At 45.7% G+C, this 21,498-nt stretch overlaps 1 protein-coding gene across 5 annotated transcripts in view; it reads left to right on the top strand.

Moving 5' to 3' along the window:
- The first annotated feature begins 269 nt into the window (after nucleotides 1–269).
- The window catches only part of smg1 (SMG1 nonsense mediated mRNA decay associated PI3K related kinase), a 59,006-nt gene continuing 37,777 nt past the window's right edge, over nucleotides 270–21,498 (top strand). For 4 of the 5 annotated variants that reach the window (XM_080906538.1, XM_080906536.1, XM_080906537.1 and 1 more), the window contains exons 1-18: nucleotides 270–492; nucleotides 2,538–2,686; nucleotides 3,083–3,235; nucleotides 3,677–3,813; nucleotides 4,702–4,760; nucleotides 6,459–6,672; nucleotides 7,287–7,412; nucleotides 7,516–7,588; nucleotides 9,960–10,057; nucleotides 10,667–10,840; nucleotides 11,489–11,710; nucleotides 12,146–12,247; nucleotides 12,599–12,877; nucleotides 14,358–14,488; nucleotides 17,803–17,964; nucleotides 18,122–18,240; nucleotides 18,326–18,413; nucleotides 18,531–18,632. In XM_080906538.1, coding sequence (XP_080762664.1) covers nucleotides 416–492; nucleotides 2,538–2,686; nucleotides 3,083–3,235; nucleotides 3,677–3,813; nucleotides 4,702–4,760; nucleotides 6,459–6,672; nucleotides 7,287–7,412; nucleotides 7,516–7,588; nucleotides 9,960–10,057; nucleotides 10,667–10,840; nucleotides 11,489–11,710; nucleotides 12,146–12,247; nucleotides 12,599–12,877; nucleotides 14,358–14,488; nucleotides 17,803–17,964; nucleotides 18,122–18,240; nucleotides 18,326–18,413; nucleotides 18,531–18,632 — 2,465 coding nt within the window. In that variant the 5' untranslated portion in view covers nucleotides 270–415. The remainder of the gene's footprint in view (nucleotides 493–2,537; nucleotides 2,687–3,082; nucleotides 3,236–3,676; nucleotides 3,814–4,701; nucleotides 4,761–6,458; nucleotides 6,673–7,286; nucleotides 7,413–7,515; nucleotides 7,589–9,959; nucleotides 10,058–10,666; nucleotides 10,841–11,488; nucleotides 11,711–12,145; nucleotides 12,248–12,598; nucleotides 12,878–14,357; nucleotides 14,489–17,802; nucleotides 17,965–18,121; nucleotides 18,241–18,325; nucleotides 18,414–18,530; nucleotides 18,633–21,498) is intronic. The other variant, XM_080906539.1, reaches the window with a different exon arrangement.

Below are 21,498 nucleotides of genomic sequence, written 5' to 3'. Positions count from 1 at the left end.
TGGATACAGAAGAAACAGGAGAGATGTGTCACTTATATCATCGCTCAGCTTTGATCACAGTTTAAATAATACGCCAAATAGCCAAAGAATAAACATGTGGCGTAGACACAGATTCAAGTGTACGAGACTTTCTGCAAACGTATCCAATAATGTAATATTGTCATTTATTCAGGCAAATGAATTTGGTCCTAAGAATTTTGGGTAATTGTCTTAGAATCCGGATAGGTGGCGGTAATGCACGTTCTTTGGTTTGACAACTGCCAAAAAAACATAAAGAAGAAGGAGTGCCGTAAGCTAGCTGTAACAAGAAGTTGCTAACCTATTTGTGAGGTTTGATAAAGCATAATAGAGAAAAGTAACGTTGCGGAGAGATAAGTTACCGCTGACAGTAGGTCATGCAGCGCTCTAAAAGGTAATGAGCCGTAAAGCCACAGGGTCTCGGCTCAGCGGCGCCCACAAACTGCGGCCACACTGGAACGACTGGCAGTCCAGGTTGGTGCTCTGTGGGCCTACGGCTCGCTGTTGTGTTCAGCTGGGGCCACATGGAAGGGAAGCACTGTTTGTTTGTGCTTAAACGCTTAATACTAACAGACCGTAACTGCACTGTCTTGAAAACCATAAAACCATCTTGTTTACGCAGTATAGACTCACCCACGGTAAACGTAGGGCTTGCTTGTGACGAGCCTGTGTCGTGGACTGTCGCTGCTAACAAGCTAACGCTAATGGCTAATCAACTGTGAGGCTTTGGTACAAAAGCACGCCAGTTGAAAAAATAATACTGATCTTTTATGTATTTTATTGATGAGTGATATTTAAAATGAAACACATGGTAGCTCAAAGTGTTTGTGAGCTGTGGGTCTTCGCGCTGGCTACATATGGTTAGCTAATGGGAAAGACTACCCAAAGCAATGTTATCAACTCCTCAGATAACTTCCGGATACGTTTTTTACAGCTTCTTCACAGAGAGGTGTACGATGGTGTTGGTTTTTTAACCTGTTGGCGTTATAATAACTAACTGGGCAATGAGTAAAAGAGGAGATGTCATTGCTGGCTGTGAGCGTGGCAGCTGCCCGAAGGCCTCGCTTAGTTTTGAAATGCGGCTCACTGCAGCTTTCTGTAAGAGACGGGATCCATGTTTCCATACTCCCGTGTCGACCCAGGGTATTTTGGGTGTGTGTGAGACGTGTGAACAGCGTCAGGTGCCTGTTGTTGTAGTCACACGCTAAATGAAGACTGCAGACTGGGCTCAGCAGCAGGTTATTGCTCCTGTTTTAGTAGGGGTGGGGGTAGGCCTGATTTGCATCTGTTTGCAAAGAATTTCTAAACGATTAAAGTAGTATGACAACAAAAATGACAGTCTGTTCATCGGTTCTTTCTTGGGCATTAAACTAATCTAATGTTAGCCTTTCATTTCTGGCGTGGCTGTAGTTCAGGTAGACCAGGTCATCGCCTAACTGGGTGGTTGGTGGTTTCATCCCAGTTACTCCAGGTTGCATGCCAAATTAATCCTCGTGCAACATACTAACCACAAGTTGCTCTCTGATGCATTCATCGGAGTATCTGTGTGTGAATGAGGCATGCTGTATAAAGCACCTCGAGTGCTCCAGTAGAGTAAAACACTGTAATATAAGAACCAGTGCAGTTACCATGTAGGCCTTGTTACCGAGCAGCATTGCACCACATGCACAGAATTGCCAGCTAAATAGTTTATTTTTACTTCCTGCTTTAGTGTGTTTTTATTTTGTTTGGTGTCTTGCTTCATTTGCCATCCTTAGTGACTTTTTCTGGTTAGTTGGCTAAGTGAGATTTAAATGTTGCTGTTAATGATTAAACGATGGCGTTTAAGCTGGCACTAATACTGCAAGCTTCAAAGCTTAGAGTCAACCAGTAATGTCGAAGCAACACTTCATGTTTTGTGAGAGGATGCAATAGCGAAATGATGAAGTTTGTGTTGATTATTTTTGTTTGTATTCTTTCTGATTAACAGTATGCCATGATGTGATGTAAGTATTATACCATGTGATTAATGCAGTTGTTCCCTCTGCTGTATTAAAAATGCAATAGACTGTTTACCCTTAAAGTTGCCCAATAAGTTGGAATATGCACCAAATGCTTTTCATGCAGTCCCTCGTGGTTTATCTTTACTTTACACCGACTCATCTGGAGACTAGTTTGATGTTTACCTGTACAGAACACTCACCACCTGTGATTGGGCAGAGAGAAGGAGCACACAGTGTAAAAGCTGTACCCCTGCTTACAGATGGTGACATGTAAGCAATGATCGACTCCCAGACAAAAATAACTGCTGAGCAGTGGCACTTGCTTGAATCACTGAAGTACACCTGTAGCTCATACGCTCCAACCTGTGGTGTCATTACAGTTGAAAGTTTCATTAGTCACGCACTGAAACTTTCCAGTTGAACTGTGACATTCATTAGTATTAAACTGGTAGTAATGGGATGAGTTCAGAGTTAGATCAAGAGTCAGCTGTGACATTGGTGGTCTTTTTCTTTTGTCTGTGTTTGTTTTATCCGTAGAGTTAACAGTGTGTCATCCAGCCAGGACGAGGTGAAGTCTAGAGAGTTTGGTTCAGGACCACTGTACGACGTGTTGGCCTCCAGTTGCCCTGAACAGCCAGCAGTGCCCAGTAATGTCTATGCTGCTGCAGATACCCATCAGGAAGAGGGTGAGGCCTGTGGTTAAGCTGAAACTCTTACTTCTTACTTAGACTTTGGCTGAAAATAACCCAAAAAGGAAGCTTTTTGCCCCACTTTCAACATTTTCCAGTTTCAGGGTCAAAATTTCAAGTTAAACTCCCATCATTCATGTTAACTGCAGATTTTCATTTCTAGTCACTGACCCGTCTAAAGACAAACGAAGAAGCAAAGATGCAGATTTCTAATTAAAGTGAAATGTTGAAAAGAATGATTTATCTTCTGTCGTGAGCCTTCTGCAGGTCAGCTCCTCTTTGACTTGTTGGTTAAACCAAGTTGTAAAACAGGCTGTTTACATGGACAAACACACATTGTATTTGAATAGTGCAGCTTATGCGTACTTGGCCTTTCTATGAAATGTCTCTTAGGTGGATATGAAGCTGGTCAAGGTGTCTGTGATACTACGTTTGATTGGAAGTCGCTGGGGCAAGAGCTGAGGCCAGATGACTTGACAACGGATTTGATTCCTTTTAAGCATGGAAACCGTGCTCTAGCTTCAAAGGACATGAGGAAATCGCAGGGTAAGTGGTGCAGCAAATGCATGCAGAAGCACACGTTCAACGCAGGTTCAAAGGAGTTGGCTTATAAAAATAAGCTCGCGTTGTGTTCAGATCGGGTTTGCCTGAGTCATTCACTGACAGTTGGAAAAAGGTAATGCCAGGTTTGGTTAACTGAAGTTTCCACTCTAACACAAGTGGAGAAATGGTATTAAGACTTAAATTTAGGTTTCCTTGCAGTTCCTACCCAGTTTTCATGGGAACACTAGGCTCTGACTAGCTAATTAACAGCTTGTGTCTAAAGAGCATGTTCCCAACATGTTTTCTGCAGTAGTTACATCTATATACTTCTGAAATGATGCTGAGGAACTCCAGCTGTGGTTGTAGTTTAGTTTTTTCTAATATACTGGTGTAGCTGCAGCGGGATCATGTGTGTTCACTCGGAGTATCGGGATGTCGTTGCAGACAGAGGAATGGCTCACTCAGAGGAGTCTCGACTGGCCAACCTCCTGCGCCGAGTCTCCAGGGAAGATGATCGTGACCGGAGGCTGGCTACAATCAAACAGCTGAAGGAATTCATCAGCCATGGCGAGAGCAGAGGGGTCAGTCAGATTACTTTCCTGGTGTTTCAATCCGTGATAGCCAGCAACGTCACTATAGTCACACTCACAGGGTGCAGCAAACTGTATTGGAATACATTATACGATGTGTTTACATATTTACTTCTCCCAGCACACACTGTGAGGGTAAATGGACTGGTTCTTATAGAGCGCTTTTCTACTCTTCTGAGCACTCAAAGCGCTTTATACAACTTGTGCATTCACCCATTCGCAAAAGCACATTTTTCTAAGTGTTTTCTAGCTAACAGTCACACACATTCACACTCCGATGGATGCATCAGAGAGCAGTTTGGGGTTAGTATCTTGCCAAAGAATATTTGGCATGCAGACTAGGGGAAGCCAGGAATTGAACCACCAACCTTCCGATCAGTAGATCAGCAGTAACCTGCTCTACCGCCTGAGCTACAGCCACCCCAACTGACCAGCTACCTTATGACCGCTTGGACTGTTGATTTACCTAAAGGTCCTTCGTAGGCTCTAGTACTCATGTATTTATGAATACTTTGACCCTCGGGCCTGTAACTGTGTTAAGATAAAACCCTATCGTCTCAGTTTTCCTGGCTTTTCCTAAAATGGGCTTTTTCATTAAATACTGAATGTTGAGGTGTGTGAGAACAAAGGACAAAAACATTATGACTGCTTTTACCTGCAGCGCTGCAGGGGGCTTTAGTTTTAACGTAAAACAACTACTGGCATGCACTGAGTTGCCTAGCAACATGATTGTTTAGACATATTTTGATGTGAAGGCTGCTATAATATGAGCCTGAGCTAGCTAGATGTGACTGATACATAAAGGGGACTGTAGTTCGATAAACAGTGAGTAACTAGTGAGACTGTGTAATCCTAATGACTTCTGTCTTGTCTCCACAGACTCTGGTCAAACAATTGGACACCATCCTTAGCACTCTGAATGACATTTTAAATGAGAGGTAAGAGGATGCTGGGTGCGTGGGTTCATTGGCAGTACAGGAAGTTTCAATAACTCAGGGCTGTAGAAATAGAAAGGAGATTAAAATATTCACATAAACTCAGACTGTTGCTCAGTAGCGCTGCCACAAGCGACTAATCGGATCATCATCCATTGGGCGTAAAACGTACAGCTTGTTGCACCAGCAGCATCTGCTCTTATATAACTATCATTAGCTTACAGCTGGAAGTGTTTAAGGTCTGTGCTAACTAACAATAAAGACAAGATGAGAGTTTATTAAACTTTCAATGTTAACCGTTTAATCAGCTGTGTGCAAACTGTAACTTTAATCTCAGCCAAACCGATTTACTCAGGAACAAATAAAACACTGAACAAAGCCAAACAAGAACATTTTTAAGTTATCTGAGTGACTCATATATCATGTTTAACCTGAGTAGGGAAAGAACTCCGGGGGGTTTGAAAATGATGTGCCGGGAATCCCCTGTTTTCACCGGCTCTAGTGACCCTTGACCTCCCGGTCAGCTATCGAGCTAGTGGGTAACAGATGGCTCTGAAAACGTCGGCGCACTTTTGAAAATATGTGTTGTCTTGATAAACTGAGCAGATATTAGAAGTTTACACAGCTACATTCTGAAAATATGTTAAATGTTCATTTTGCGACCCAGAAAGAATAATAAGAGTAATATTAAAACTAAGTAGCTGCCGCCATTGTTGGGAACTGGAATTAGCTGGGCCGCGCTATGAATTCTGGGATATGGTGGGCCACGCTGTGACTTAATCGGCTTACAAATGCGGTCTCCAAAGGATGCGGCCCCCGAATTTGGACACAGCTGTGGTACCGGGGACTGCTGCTGCTGCTTCTTCTTCTTCTTCTTTGGTGTTTAACGGCAGCTGGCATCCTTGCAGATGCATTGCTGCCATCTTAAATCCTACTATTTATTCCTAACATGGAAAAATCGGACACGGAGCAGCGAACCGTACTGTGCTAACCGGTCCCCACCAAAGTTTGCATTAATCATTAGGACTCCGGCTGTGCTCTCTGCGCATTCAATCTAAAGTCAGCTGCTGGTGCTTGTTCTTTTTTCTACTGTTTAATAGAAATTATTACAGAAGTTTGTTTCAAATATTTGTCAGGTTACAACCTTTTTCCAAAATGAATTACATTCAGTTTTCACCTCTATATTCAATGAAATGGTCCATAATGACGAAGGTTATATTTGAGGTTGTTATTTTGTTGCCATGACCCTCAAAATGTAGCTCAGGTGCTTCTTGTTTCCACTGATCATCTGTCACATCATTCTTCAACTCTGTTGGAGTTCATCTGAGGTGAATTCAGTTGATTGAACATGATGTGGAAAAGTGCACACTTGTCTATATAAGGTCGCATATTTGACAGTGTCGGGGCACAAACCCAGCCATGAAGTCCAGGGAGTGCTCTGTAGACCTCTGAGGTAGGAGTGTATAGATCTGAGGACGTCTCTGCATCACTGAAGGTCCTAAGGAGCACAGTGGCCTCCATCATCCATATGTGGAACAAGTTTGGAACCACCAGGACTCTTCCTAGAGCTTCCTGCGTGGCGAGTCTGAGCGATCAGGGTTGAAGAGTCATGGCTGTGCACCGACGCTGTCCATCCAAGCCGATCGAAATAATAGTCAGGCCGCTCTAAAGTTGTTTTTTTTCCTGTGTTGATGTTTTTAGCAGTAAGATGCTGTGGGAGCTGCGTCAGGATGCTGCAGCCTGCCTTGGTATCCTGTGCACCGTACTCAGCTATGAGGCAGAGCGCATCTTCAAGTGGCTCTTTGTCAAGTTCAATTCAAGCAGTCGTGATGAGGTGAAGCTGTTGTACCTGGTGGCAGCACAGCGCGCTTTGGAGGCTGCTGGGGAGAGGAAGGCCTTTTCTCACATTATGCAGGTAAAGACACGGCCTGATGCTTTTCACGAGTACAACTCTATCTGTCCGGTTCATTTTGACCTGTCTCTGCATCAGCACCATGCAGCTATTCACTGTTACAGCTTCAGGCTACAGATACCCAGGGCCAGTTAGCCTGCATTTATACTACTGATGATGATGATGTAAGATGTAGGTGTGAACCCTTATGTTACATGCCTGTGTACACTAGTGCTGGAACAGCAGAGGGAGTGCAAGTCTTGCAGAGAGAGTGTTGTTCAGGCTTATTGATAGTAATCTGTTAAACTATTCACAGCACCTGCACTGAAATTCACACCATGCATAAGGTTGGTTGCTGTTAGCCAGTGCCGTGGCAGTGGGTATTGCTTTCAGTCAGTTTGAATTAAGAGCTGCAGTTTAGTTTGACAGTAGCTACAGTAACAATCTTCAAAGAGCCGTGCAGTGTTGTTGCATAGTAAACACACGTTCTATCAGGGATGTTTATCATATTTTGGTCAATTTTTAACCAGTTGCCATATCATACTTTCACATCACATAGACGTGTATAGCAATGTTATTGCAGACGATGCAAAGCCCTGCAGAGATGTACTGTAGATGGGGCCTGCTGTGTGTTTCAGATGGTGATGAGCAATCTGCAGTCCATCCTTGAAAACGTGGACACTCCAGAGCTGCTTTGTCAAAGTGTCAAATGTATTCTTCAGGTGGCACACTGCTACCCACATGTCTTCAGCACCAACTTCAGGGTGAGTATTGTTCCATGGCTGAGACCAACAGGTGCACTGTGTTCAGATCACAGCATCTCTGATCTTTCCAGCCACTGTCCTGATGTCTTCTGCTGTCTCACAGGACACTGTGGACATCCTGGTGGGTTGGCACATTGACCACACACAGAAGCAGGCACTCACCCAGCAAGTCTCAGGTCAGTAAGCGCATGTTAGCGGGCAGTACTTCTGCAGCTGTTTGACATCAGCAGGCTTATTTATAACCCAGTGGGAAGGACGAGCATTGAAAAGGTTCATGAGAAAATGGGAGCAACATGTCCACACATTTCCCTGCCACCACTGGGATTCCTCCTGCCTCACACCCTGAAACACCGAGCAGTGGTTTCTACCCCCTTTGTACCTCTAGTTTAGATTCTATTGCAGCTGTTTAAATGTACGGACCAAGCGTGCTACTTGGCCAGTACCCTGGATTAAAAGAAGAAGGCAAACATTCAGAGACCAGAAATGACAGCCTTAATGTTTGCGTTCATGGACACATTAAGAAGGAAAGCTACTCCCAGTGCTGTGTGATACTGTACATACAGGGCCAGTGTCACTGATACTAATCCTGAGCTTATGCAGAGGAGAGCTGTGTGTTTTCATTTGCAAAGTGAGTGCATCGTTAGTACTCAGGAGTTCATTGTCATTTCGTATTTACCCAGCCTGAGACCAAGTACTGTTTCTCAGCAGCCGCAGTGCAGCAAACAGTACAGTTTAAACAGACTGTAATGAATCGCAACAATAGTTACGGATAAATAACATAACATTAAGTTCTATGTGCACATAACAAAAATGACTGTTAACACAGAAGGATCATTATATTCAGATTTAGATTTTTTTTCTGCTACTTCCAGGAAAATGTTTTCTTTTCTCTCTTTTAATGAATTATGTCAAATAAAATAAGATGTATACACAATCTGAACTAATTTATGAGAAATGTACCTTTACTCTGTCTTCATGGAAGGCTCGAGGTTAATTGTCTTCATGTCAGGTTTTCCAAGTGAAGGTTTCAGTGGTGATCACAGAAACAGCGCTGCTGTGTCTTTTACTGAACTCAGCTGTGGGGGCTTGATGTTGTTCAGAAGCTGCTCCTAAACATGTTTGCATTGCAGCTCTGCTTTTAGTTGCAAATGTGGGTGAAACACATTTACAGTGTTTAACACAGCAGCATGCTATGGTGCTGCGTTAAATGATCAGAAGTTGTAGAGACTGTCTTTATAATTGAATTATTCAAAGCACTCGATGAGTGCAGACCTGTTCTGCTGCTGACTCACGGCTCCATCAGCAGTAACATCAAAGCATTCAGCAAAGCTCTCCAACCTTACAAATGGATGTTAAGAAACTTATAAAAATATATTTGAATAAAAGAGATTTGTTATTGGCACACCTGTGAGATAAAACAAGGTCCCCCAGTCCTGCTGCTGCCGCTGGAGGAATATCACGAGTGACATTTAGACTTGGATTATTATAATAGTGTTTTAATACACATCAGTGGGAAAACACTACGGCTACGTTCACTCTGCAGGTCTTGATGCTCAACTCCGATTATTTGATCAAATCCGATTTTTTTTGTCTGCTCGTTCACACTACAAATAAAATGCGACAGCAAACGCGCTCTAGTGTGAACGCTCAAAGCGGCCGCGTGTGCAAAAGAAGACGTCACACACAACACGCTCTGTTTAGACCCAGAGCAAACTATTGTTTGACTGATGGCCCTTAATATAAAGACTTCGGACTTTACGTTTCCTAATTTTGCTTTAAGTTATAAAGTTATTTTGTTTTTTACAAACTAACTTTATAACTATCATTATTGCTGTTTTAGAGGAGCGCTGCTTCAAAGGATAGCTGCAGGTTTCTGTCAGAATCTGCAGATTATACAGTACAAATAAAATGTTCACGTTTCTCCAACGCTGTCTTCCCAGCAGTTTCACTGGACGGACAGGAAGCGTTCGCGATGTCTTCTCCGGCGCTGATAATTGGCGTCTGTCTCGTGTCAGTGACGTAAAAGACGGATTTAATGCGACATGACCATCAAACAGCAGTCGCTTTCTGAAACATCAGATATGTATCGGATTCAGCACCACATACGAAAGTGACCCAGGTCGGATTTGAAAATATCGGATTTGTGCCGTTCACACTGTCACCATGATGGGATAGATGGTCGCACAGGGTCAGAAAAGTCGGATTTGATGCGCTTTCGCCTGCAGTGTGAACGCAGCCTTAGACTTGTGCAAAATGCAGCAGCCACACGCCCTGTCTCTCCAGCCCTCATGAGTTTACACGGTCTGTCCTTCATGGCCCAGAGTAGCATTAAACTCTACAGTTTGTTCTTTTTATTCATTTTTTATGAATAAAACTGTTAAAGATGTACATGCTGTATATTCTTTGGGCTTGGAAAGTTCTCAGTGATTCTCCCGGCACGTTTTGAAGGAGCGGTGGGTCATGTGTTTGGATGGGTGGGTTGATGTGTAAACACAGATACAGTTCAGCTCGTTTACCTGCAGCTCTGCTCTCCCTGTCTGTGCTTAGGCTGGTTACAGAGCCTGGAGCAGTTTTGGGTGGCCGACCTGACCTTCTCCACCACATTGCTGGGACAGTTCTTGGAGGATATGGAAGCATATGCCGAGGTGACGTCACCGAGCCTCTCAGCCAGTTATACTTATTTAGAAGGTGCAGTGACGAGAAGCAGCCAGGTACCTGCAGTACTGAGTTTAACCCGGCCCGTGTCCCAGGTGGTCTCTGTGTCACCTGTGAGCTGCTTCCAGAACTGGTTTGCTTTGTTAGATCCCTCCCTGGGAGTTCGGTCTGACCACTTGTACTTGAATGATGTATGTTAGGTCTTCAGCCGTGCTCAGTACTGGCAAGTATGGTAAAGAGTGAGCACAAGTACTGTTGGAAAAAGCCCAAACCTCTGTGGTGAATGAGCTATGTTGAAGCTCAGACCCCGGGGAAAGGACTCGCTGCGGTGCTGACCTGACGGGCGGTCTGCTGTAGATCAGCTAAATTTAAGTCTCTAGACTTCACTGCACCTTATACTGTTCAGTAGGCTTTATTTAAATGTGCAACAAACTGGAACCAGTGTGTTTGGGTCCAGTTTATGCTCAGACTGGAAACCCTCAAAGATCCTTGATGGTATTAAATTGGATTCTCTTACCAGATAATAAAAATTAAATGATGCCCCATAGAGCTAATGGCTATGTTTGTCTCGTGCTTGGCTGACTCTTTGCTCTCTTTAGGATCTGAGCCACGTGGTCTCAGGAGAGGTGCTCGATGAAGATATCCCCCCTCCCTCAGTGTCGTTGCCCAAGTTGGCAGCCCTGCTGAGAGTTTTCAGCACAGTGGTCCGCAGCATCGGAGAGCGATTCAGCCCGTTCAGAGGACCTCCTATTACTGAAGTCTACGTGACAGACGTAAGAGCTGCACCTCTGACAACCAAACAGGAGATCTGGAGAGCACTCACTGACAAATGTGGATCGCAGTTTGGAAATAACTTACTGTTAAAATGCATTGAGAACATTGTGCTGTTGGTAAAAGGAGCACATCTTCCAGGTTTCCTTTGATGAAGTACTTAAATACACACTATATTTACCACAGTGCCTTATTTTCCAGTAGTATTTAGTTTGTTCTAAGAAAGCCTGAGGAGCAGCTGGTCAATAAGACGTTCCTCTGAAGTGTGCACACAACGTGCTGTGGTAGTTGGATAATGACAGGTTGGACACAGATATTGATTTTAGCCACAACAAGCAGAACATCAGAATTTAGTGCACCTTCTTTTTGCATAACTCGGAGTAACTGAGCCTCGTGGACATTTAGGCTCATTCTTTTTTTTCTGCACATTGAACTTTTCTCACGTGTGAATTTGACCGTTAAAAGAAAGATGCAGATTTGTAGCAAGGCAGTCAGCGTATACAGGATAAGCCAAATATTTCTTTACACTTCAAATCGGTTACAAAACGTTTCTGTGGTCTCTAATACGTTTTATTATTACAATCTGTGAAGTTCGCAGTCTGGGCTTCATCACTTTAGTCACTGTTCTCTGTTTCCTGATCTTTCCAAAGGTTCTTAACCGGGTTCTGGCCTGTGTGACTGTGGCAAAGCAGGTGCAGTTCTCTGAGGCCGTTCTCACTGCAGGGAATGAGTGTGTGGGTGTGCTGCTGGCCAGTGTAGAGCCCTGTGGGCAGCTGATGGATGCTGTCCTTGCCTACGGTCTAGACCAGCTAGATTGCTGCCAGGCCTGTGGCCCAGACTACAACCTGGCAGTGCTCAATCTCCTCACTCTGGTACAGTCACCTAACGGGTTTTATATGTACTCATAGAATAAGATGTGTTCATTTGTATGCTCACAGCCTGACTGACAAAGTCTACACTGATGCTGTAGTTTGACCTGTTATGATTATAATTGAGCTGATGGCAGCTTTCTTACAGTCTGTGTTGCAGATACCAGTTTTTGTCCTTTTCTGCACTAAACATTGTGATTTCCTGTAACAGCCCCCTGTCTCCACCCCCACACATTCTTAGTCCCTACCGTGCCCCCTCCCCTCTGTGGCAGTTACCAGTCTGGCTGTCGAGTGCTGTAAATTGTCCAATTCTGATAAACCTTTGATTAAAGTTAAATCTGGGACTGCTACAACTTGTGGAAAATTCTGTGACGGTCTAAACAATTAGCAAGCCTGACTTTGACGTTGTGTGAGGAATTTTTTAATGTTTCCTTTCAGATTGTAGACCAGGTCAACACCAAGCTGCCCGTGTCCTTTGTAGAGAAGCTGTTGGCACCAGACTCCCAGCTGCTGAAGCTTCGCTTTCATCAAGAGAAAGAGGTTTGGCTTCACTCAGTGTTCCTGTACCACCTTAATGGGCTTGGCATATATTTTACACATCTAATACACCGGCGGCTCAATCCAAGGCCGCTCCAGTCTGCATACCAAATATCCTCGGGCAACGTACTGAACCCAAGTGGCTCGCTAATGCAAAAGGCCTTCACCTTAGAAACAAGCTAAGATTCTACCAAGAAAAACATGTTGCATATATATCAGAGCAGGAACATGCATGAAGGTCAGTTATATAGACTCAGTGTGTTCTTGGCTCATTCGTAGGTTGGGTGAGTGAAAATAATTTGAAGATTTTCTGTGTTGATGAGTGTAATCCCTGTCCATGTGCTCCCTGCACAGGTCATGTCAGCTGTCCACGGTGTGTACCAGGCGCTGCTGAGCCTGAAAAACATCCCAACACTGGAGGCAGCTTATAAAATGGTGTTGGGCGAGATGGCGTGTGGTCTCAACAGCTTGATGGAGACTTTGGGTCCCCTGGAACCAGGGACCCTCTGCCCTAATATCCAGCACCCTGCTTTTGCTCCCCTCACCCTACCGCCAGAAAAAGCCCAGTTCACCATCATCTTCAACCTCAGCACCTTTACCACCATTGGCAACACCAAGAATTCTCTGATTGGGGTGAGCCGTTGTCTATTGTTAAACATCACAGTAGCACTGTAATAATGTCGCAGTACTTCCTTTGGTGTGACTGGTGGGGTAAAAGGTTCATATTAACTTTACACTCATTAATACATCTAAAGATATGTTCCTGTAACGCATTTTGGGACATGCGTCATTGCTGGGTTCATCACTCAGTGTCTGCATGACAGCCATGCTGATATTCCTCACAGTTTCATTCTGTCACACTCACAAAGTTAACACAGTGTGTCACAGTAGGGCAGCACGGTGGTCAGCACTGTTGCCGCACAGCCAGAAGGTCCTGAGTTCAATTCCACCATCGAGTTTTCTGTGTGGAGTTTGCATGTTCTCCCCGTGTTTGCGTGGGTTCCCTCCGGGTACTCCGGCTTCCTCCCACCGTCCAAAGACATGCAGTTTGTGGGGATAGGTTAATTGATTAATCCAAATTGCCCAAAGGTGTGAATGTGAGTGTGAATGGTTGTCTGTCTCTGTGTGTTGGCCCTGCGACAGCCTGGCGACCTGTCCAGGGGGTACCCCGCCTCTCGCCCTATGACAGCTGGGATAGGCTCCAGCGCCCCCCGCACCCTGAAAAGGATAAGTGGATGGATGGATGATGTCACAGTACTGCAGATAGGAGGCCAACAATGTATTTTTGCCTGTCTGTCAGAGTTGTTCTCTTAAGGCCAAAAAATGCCCAAAAGATTTACTTTCCCCAGTGGACCATTATAGCAAATCCAATAATGGACCACTTGATAGTCATATTTTATTTATTTAGTTTATTAGTGTTTTTATTTTGAGTTATCAAAATCCTAACGGACTAGACCGCGGATGGAAAAGAAGAAAGAAGAGAAAGTGGGCAAAAAGTTAAACAGAAGGGGAGAGAGAAAGATGGGGAGGAGGAAACAACGGTGAGAATCTGCGTCAATACCTGCTGACGGAAAGAAACAGTGAAACCACAGCAACAACCAATATATGCATAAATAACAGCCCTGCCCCCAGGACACGAAGCAGGCATGGAGGACACCCGGGCCCCAGAGGCCCCCCAGAGCACGAGAGCCCCAGGAGGACCACAGCAGGGACGAGGAGCCTGAGATGTTGTAAGATAGGTGGAGTGTAGCACCTGGCCTGCATGCATTCCCACCCTCAGGCACACATACATACAAATACTCTCACACTCACACAACATGGAGACACACAGGAATGCACACAGTACACAATCACACTCCCCACACACACACTGTACTTCAGAATCGAAGCACCAACAACCCCAGAGGGGCTTGGTTTACCACGACTACTTTATTCTTCCTCAGCCAATCAGCAGCGCTCGTGCAATTGTTTCACGTTTTTAAGATTTCACCTCTTCAAATGTATGACCCAGCACTTCGATGTGACAATGTTTGCACCGCCACAAGATTCAGTCCATGGTCTGTGTCCGCATCTTCTTTTGGTTCATTAGTGGTTTTCTGTGTGTTCTATCTAGATGTGGGCCTTGTCGCCGACAGTCTTTGCTCTTCTAAGTCACAATCTGATGCTGGTCCACTCTGAGTTGGCTGTCTACTACCCTGCTATCCAGTACACCGTACTCTACTCCCTGTACTCTCACTGCACCAGGTAATACACCCACATGTACTGTGAACAGAATCACTGCTGTCCACTGCAGCATTCTCAGTTATGCAGACATGCACTACAAAAGGGACGGGCCACCCCTCTTAATCTTTTTATTCAGGTGTTTTCAGTCCACTTGCAACAGGTGTATAAACCAAGCAGACATGCGGTGTGCCTTTGTGCACACTTGTGAAAGAACAGGCCATCTTTTCCTCAGGCTAGGTGCTGTAACAGATGCCACCGTTACAAGTCCTTTTACCAAAATCCTTCCCTTCTAGATCTTCCACCACCAACTGTAACTGCTGTTATTATGAGTAGAAGCAGTTGTTTTGCTGATTGCTGCTCACCGTCATAGTAATGCTGAATTAGAGCAGTTATCCTGAAGAATCCTGAAGCTCCCTTTCAGTCGATTCACTCAGTACAACACACGAGTGTGAGATATCACGCCCCCACGTGTCCTGGCTGAAGGAAGCTTTGTTCATGCCTTTAAGACCCACCTGCACATATACCCCCGTCATCACAGTCACCCTCAGTTCTTACACCTCACTGAGTCGGGCTGCTCCTAGTTAGGTTGGCTTAACTGTCCGTGTTGGTGTTAGCCTCCACCGTGCAGTTAGTGCTGCCTGCACTGTCCACCCTGTCCTCAGAGGTTCAGTTTCTCTTTGCACGACAGCAAATGCTACGATGTCTGCCCATCTGCCTGGGGATTGTCCACACTAGGACAACACTGACGGAGCCCGAAGCCTGTGCGTTTTGTCTGCAGCTCCGGTACTCGACCCTGGAAAGACGGGGGCCCCAGCTTTGTCCTAGTCCGAACACAAGGAGTGTCTGGTTGATGCCCCTGCATTTAGCTGGGCTGACCACATGGAATATGTTGATGGGTTAGCTGAAGATGAGCTGGAACCAGGCAGGAACGCTAACGGTCACAGATGATGCTGTGTTGGGCATCGGCTTGGACATTCATGGTTTTTCGGATGATGAGCAGGAGAGCCCGCGTCGGCCCAGTGTGCTGCTCCGCTGACGACCACGATGACAGCTCTTTGTTTCCCTCCTCAACGCGGTCAGAATTGTCACGGATTACATCCGTCGTGCGTCCTGCTGTGCCGCACTCTCCCTGGGCAGAGGGATGGTGCAGAGGCACCCGAGCAGTTACAGATATACCTGTTCATTAGAATATCCCCTTGGTTGTTCTAGTGTTAAGTCTTCTGGAGGAGGAGTAAAATGCCCCCAGAAACCACTGACTTGTCTGTCTGAAAAGGGACGATCATTTCGTTTCGTAGCTCTCTGCATCGTCTGAACGATGTGGCTGTTCTAAAAAATTGTTGCTACAGAAGAATGCCATTTGAGAAAATCCAAGCTTCGTTATTACCAGTGTATGTATCCTACTGAGAGGGCGCACAGAAAAAGAAACCAAAGGAAAAAATCTGCAAACGCCTCTGACTCTGCTTTTATTTTGCTTCTTCAAACTAATTAGAAACCTCGCTGGATTTGAACTCTGCTCACCTTCTTAGTACAAGTGTCTCCTTGTGCATCTCTGGATTCTTCCAGTGCTGCTGTGTAGTTTCATCATGGACGTAAATACTATCCAGACATGAACTCAATGAAGTGGCCTGGCCCTCAGTTTGTTTGTTTTTTGCTGTGTGGGAGGAGTTCGGAGAAGCGATGGAAAAAGACTTTCGGACCGCCTCGAAGAGATTCAGGCGACTCAGGAGGGGAAAGCAGTGTTCCACCTGCACTGTGTATAGTGCGGGTGGAGTGCTGCTGACTTCGACTGAGGAAATCGTCAGGCGGTGGAAGGAGGATCTCCTCAATCCTACTGGCACATCTTCCGTGGGAAAAGCAGAGTCTGGGGATGAGGGGCATGACCCGCCAATCTCTGGGGGCGAGGTCACTGAAGCAGTTAAACAACTCCTTGGTGGCAGAGCCCCTGGGGTGGATGAGGTCCGCCCCGAGTTCCTGAAGGCTCTGGATGTTGTAAGGCTGTCTGGGTTGACATGACATGGACAGAATTTCTAGGTGTAGCCAAGTGGCGGAGGGCTTTCACTTCGGTGGTCTCAGAATCTCATCTCTGCTTTTTGCAGATATTGTGGTTCTGTTGGCTTCATCAGGTGAGGGCCTCCAGCTCGCACTGGAACGGTTTGCAGCCGAGTGTGAAGCGGTGGGAATGAGAATCAAGACGTCCAAATCTGAGGCCATGGTTCTCAGCCGGAAAAGGGTGGAGTGCCCACTCCAGGTCGGGGATGAGTTCCTGCCCCAAGTGGAGGAGTTCAAGTATCTCAGGGTCTTGTACACGAGTGATGGGAGAAGGGAGCCGGAGATCGACAGACGGATTGGGGCTGCAGCTGCAGTAATGCGGACGCTGCACCGGTCCGTCGTGGTGAAGAGGGAGCTGAGTGTAAAAGCGAAGCTCTCAGTTTACCGGTCGATCTACGTCCCTACCCTCACCTATGGCCATGAGCTGTGGGTAGTGACCGAAAGAACGAGATCGCGGATACAAGCGGCAGAAATGAGCTTCCTCCGAAGGGTGGCTGGCCTCTCCCTTAGAGATGGGGTGAGAAGTTCGGGAGGAGCTCAGAGTAGAGCAGCTGCTCCTGCACATCGAAAGGAGCCAGCTGAGGTGGTTCGGGCATCTGACAAGGATGCCCCCTGGGCGCCTCCTGGGTGAGGTGTTCCAGGCATGTCCCACCGGGAGGAGGCCCCGGGGCAGACCCAGGACACACTGGAGAGATTATATCTCTCGGCTGGCCTGGGAACGCCTTGGTATTCCCCCGGATAAGCTGGAGGAGGTGGCTGGGGAGAGGGAGGTCTGGGCTTCTCTGCTTAGGCTGCTGCCCCCGCGACCCGGCCCCTGCATAAGCGGAATAAAATGGATGGATGAATGGCCCTCAGGTGCAGCGTCCTACCTGTTCAGACCAACTGGTTTCTTGGCTGTGACCCAGGTTTGGTGTGGACGTCTACTGTGGCAGTTTAGGCTTCAGCTGTGGTGGGCCTGTGTCGTTATACGGCCACTCTTCAAGTTAAAGCGTTGAAATGTTACCACATTGGAGGACACGCAGCAGATGTCCAAGTGGTTGTCATGGGACATTCTAACAGTAACAGTGGAAACCCAAACCTGATTAATATTATATGGGTGGTGTTGTAAAACTAGCTGAATGAAGAAAGTCAAGTTTGTCTCTGTCACTGAAGATTATTTGAGTGAACTGTGAGCTGTGTGAAGGTTTGGCTCCCAGACCAAACTGAAGGAACGCTTAGTGTCTCTCGATGTTCCTGTTTTATGGCTGCTTCTCTAATCAGATGACCTCCTCTGTCTCTGTTCGCAGGCACGATCACTTCATCTCATCCAGCTTATCGTCGTCTTCTCCCTCTCTGTTTGATGGTGCTGTCATCAGTACTGTAACCACGGCAACTAAGAAGCATTTCAGCACACTGCTTAGTCTTCTTGGAGGTCTGCTGTCCCGGGAGCATCTTTACCCCGAGGCCAGGTTCTCTCTCCCCATTTTTAACCAAACACAGCTCAGTGTTTTATCACTAAATGTTCACTGTTTAGCTAAATGACTCATTAGCTGTCTAACGATGACTGTAAACCAGATTGAACATATTGGATACAGCTATTATAACAGTCTTATGTTGGTATGTTAGGAAACTGCTTCTCACCTGGGCTCAGGAGATCTCTCTGCTGATGAAGAAGTCGGACACCTACAGCCCCCTCTTTTCCCTGCCCTCTTTCAACAAGTTCTGCAGAGGGATTCTGGCTAACGGTGAGAGTAAACTCCAGAATTGTGCTTTACACAGGCTTCACCACTGAGCAGGATGTTTAATGCTGTCCTCGTTTTCTGTGGACAGCTCTGAATGAAGATCAGGGTATCTGCCTCCAGACCTGCCACACTTTACAGGTCCTTTCTTCATCACTGTCTACTGAGCTGCTGCAGAGGTGAACGGCTTGCTTCTGACCTGCACGTATATGGAAGCATATGATGCCTAATGTTTGTTCTCTTGTATTAAAGCCTCTGTGTGTGTGTCTGTGTGTTGTGGGTTGGGGGTGTCTTAGGTGTACAGATGTGTGCAGAGTGCAGTTGGTCCACTCGGCCATGAGGGTGAGGCAAGCTTATGGTAAACTTCTCAGGACAATCCCTCTTGATGTGGCTCTGAGGTAAGACTTGCTGCACAGCTGTACCACTGCACACTTGATTCATTCACGTGATTTGACATATACATCGTTGATGTGCTGTTATTAGCAGTGGATGTCTTCCTGATTGCTCTGGTGTGATATAGAGGCATCACCCAGCATCTGATAGACTAACAAGCTCCACAGTCTTGTTCTTGACGTCGGCTCATGCTCAGTAGGATGAAATGTTTTGGATAATTTGCCTTTGGGATGAAAGCTGTGGTATTCGCCATACAGCAGAATATATCCGTCTCTGTGACCACTACAAAACACCAAGTTCAGACTTGGGCCAGCTATGAAGCATTTGGTGCTACAGCAGCTGTTGGCTCCTGGCTATACAGAGCCTAAACTCTCTGAGCTCCACTTTAATGAAAGGCAGTCAATAAACCTGCTGTTACTTTGGCTCGTTTTCCTGTATCTAGTAGAGCAGGGGTGGCCAACCCGCGGCTCTCGAGCCGCATGCGGCTCTTTGCCTGGTTTCATGCGGCTCTTACGTTCATATCAAAGTTTGTGTTTTGGGTTTTTTTTTGTGTTGTTGTTTTAAAATGTGCACGTTCGCTTCGCTTGAGTTCAATACGGTATTTTCATCAAATGGCCATGTGTGTGAGATGAAAATACCGCAAAGTTTCCCAGTAGGAGCAAGTTTGCCCTTAAAATGGCAGGAAAAAAATGCACAGCAAAAAGAAAATATGAAGATGAACACAGGACGTTTTTAACAGAGTGGGAGAGTTTATATTTTTTTGTTGAACGCAATGGCAAGCCATTCTGCCTTATATGTCAGACGTCATTAGCGCATTTCAAAGCTTCAAATCTTCAGCGCCACTTCAGCTCACTCCATGCTAACATCGACCAGAACCATCGACCCAAAAGGGACTGAACTTCGCAAGCACGAGTTGGCCACTTTGAAAAGTCAGCACATACAGTTTTTCCAAAAATTTACGAAGCGGTCAGAGACCTTAACACTCGCATCCTATCAGCTGGCTTGGAACATTGCACGGGCTAAAAAGCCATACGATGAAGGGGAGTTCGTTAAAAAATGCCTCAGTGACGTTGTTGAAATCTTGTCTCCTGAAAACGACAAATTAAAACGCGTGGTATCAGACGTCCAACTGTCCCGCCACACTGTTGAACACAGAATATCGGACATTAACACGGCTATTGAAACACAGTTGCACTCTGACCTTCAAGCATGTGAGTATTTTAGTGTCGCATTGGATGAGAGTTGTGATATACAAGCCAAGCCTCAGTGGGCAATATTTGCACAGTCTGTGTCAAACGATTGTGTGATCAAAGAAGAGCTCCTGGATATTGTGCCATTAAAAGACAGAACCCGTGGCATAGATGTGAAAGAAACCATGATGGCTGCATTAGAAAAAGCAAATCTGCCCATAACAAAATGAACTGCAATAGCCACGGATGGAGCACCAGCCATGATGGGATCTGTGAACGGGCTTGTGGGGCTGTGCAAAGCTGACCGAACTATTCCTGACTTTTGGAATTTCCACTGCATCATCCACATGGAGCAACTCGTGTCTAAATCATTGAATTTAGATAACGTCATGAAGCCTGTGATGGAAATCGTCAACTATATCCGCACACATGCGCTTAACCACAGGCAATTCAAGAATCTCATCGCTGAGCTGGACCAAGGGCTTCCAGGTGACCTGCCGCTGCACTGCACTGTGAGGTGGCTGTCAAAAGGCCGGGTACTCTCTCGTTTCTTTGAGCTTTTGGATGCCGTGAAACTGTTTATGGAAAAGAAGGACAAGGACTATCCCGAGCTCTCGGACCTCAAGTGGATTATGGATCTGGCCTTTTTGGTCGACATGCTGTGTCACTTGGACAGACTGAACCTGACCCTGCAGGGTAAGTTAAAAATGCTGCCTGACCTGGTGCAAAGTGTGTTTGCGTTTGTCAACAAACTGAAGCTGTTCAAGACACATATTCAAAAGGGAGATTTAACGCATTTTCCCACTCTGCTAAAAGCCAAGCGGGCAAGTCGCCAGCGCTGCCCTGAGTAAGCAAAGAGCCAGATATGCAACGCTGATTGAAAACTTGCACGAAAGCTTTGTGACCCGGTTCCATGATCTACAATTGAAAAGGCCACAGATTACGTTCCTTGCCGACCCATTGAATGCAGAGACCGGCTGTTTGAAAGTCTCGCTAGTCACAGATGAAGCTGCAGCTGAGTTGGAGATGATCGATCTTTGTGAAGAGGACCAATTGAAACCTGCTTTAAGGGAAGGGACCATTGAGTTCTGGAAAAGTATGCCAATGGAAAAATACCCCAATGTCAAACGGGCTGCGCTTAAGATACTGTCAATGTTTGGGTCAACATACAAGGCAAGGAATGCCAGAAGTCCCACTAAACAACATGCATTGTAAAAGTAAATGCTATTGTAGATTATTATATTTTTGTTTGTGGACTTGGTTGAACTGAGAGTTTGTGTGTGTGAAACAGTGCGCACAATTGTTGAAAATGACTGGCCTGTAGTTTTAGTACTGTAGGAGTCATTATCATATTGGTGTGTGACATTTACAATAAATCTGGCTGAGCAGAATGTGTGTATATTGTGACTGGTTGGCCACCCCTGTAGTAGAGTGTGGGTCTGGCTAATGATTAGCTAAGGTTGTACCGAGTCTGAACAATAAGTGGTCCTGGTTAATAACTACAGACTACTACTTATACAGAGTTATTACTTGAGTTGAGTCTAACTACAACCCGGCAGGTCCCAATTCATTAACCAGCTGCTCGGCTAACGCTGTCTCACAGCTAATGTGAGTGCAGGTTGTTGCATCCTGCCTGACTGCCATTTTTCAAATAAATTAAATAGTTTTGATTAAACGTATG

This window comes from Rhamphochromis sp. 'chilingali' (genome assembly GCF_963969265.1).
Source record: "Rhamphochromis sp. 'chilingali' genome assembly, chromosome: 15".
Lineage (NCBI taxonomy): Eukaryota > Metazoa > Chordata > Actinopteri > Cichliformes > Cichlidae > Rhamphochromis > Rhamphochromis sp. 'chilingali'.
This window is presented reverse-complemented; position numbering and strand designations above follow the sequence as displayed.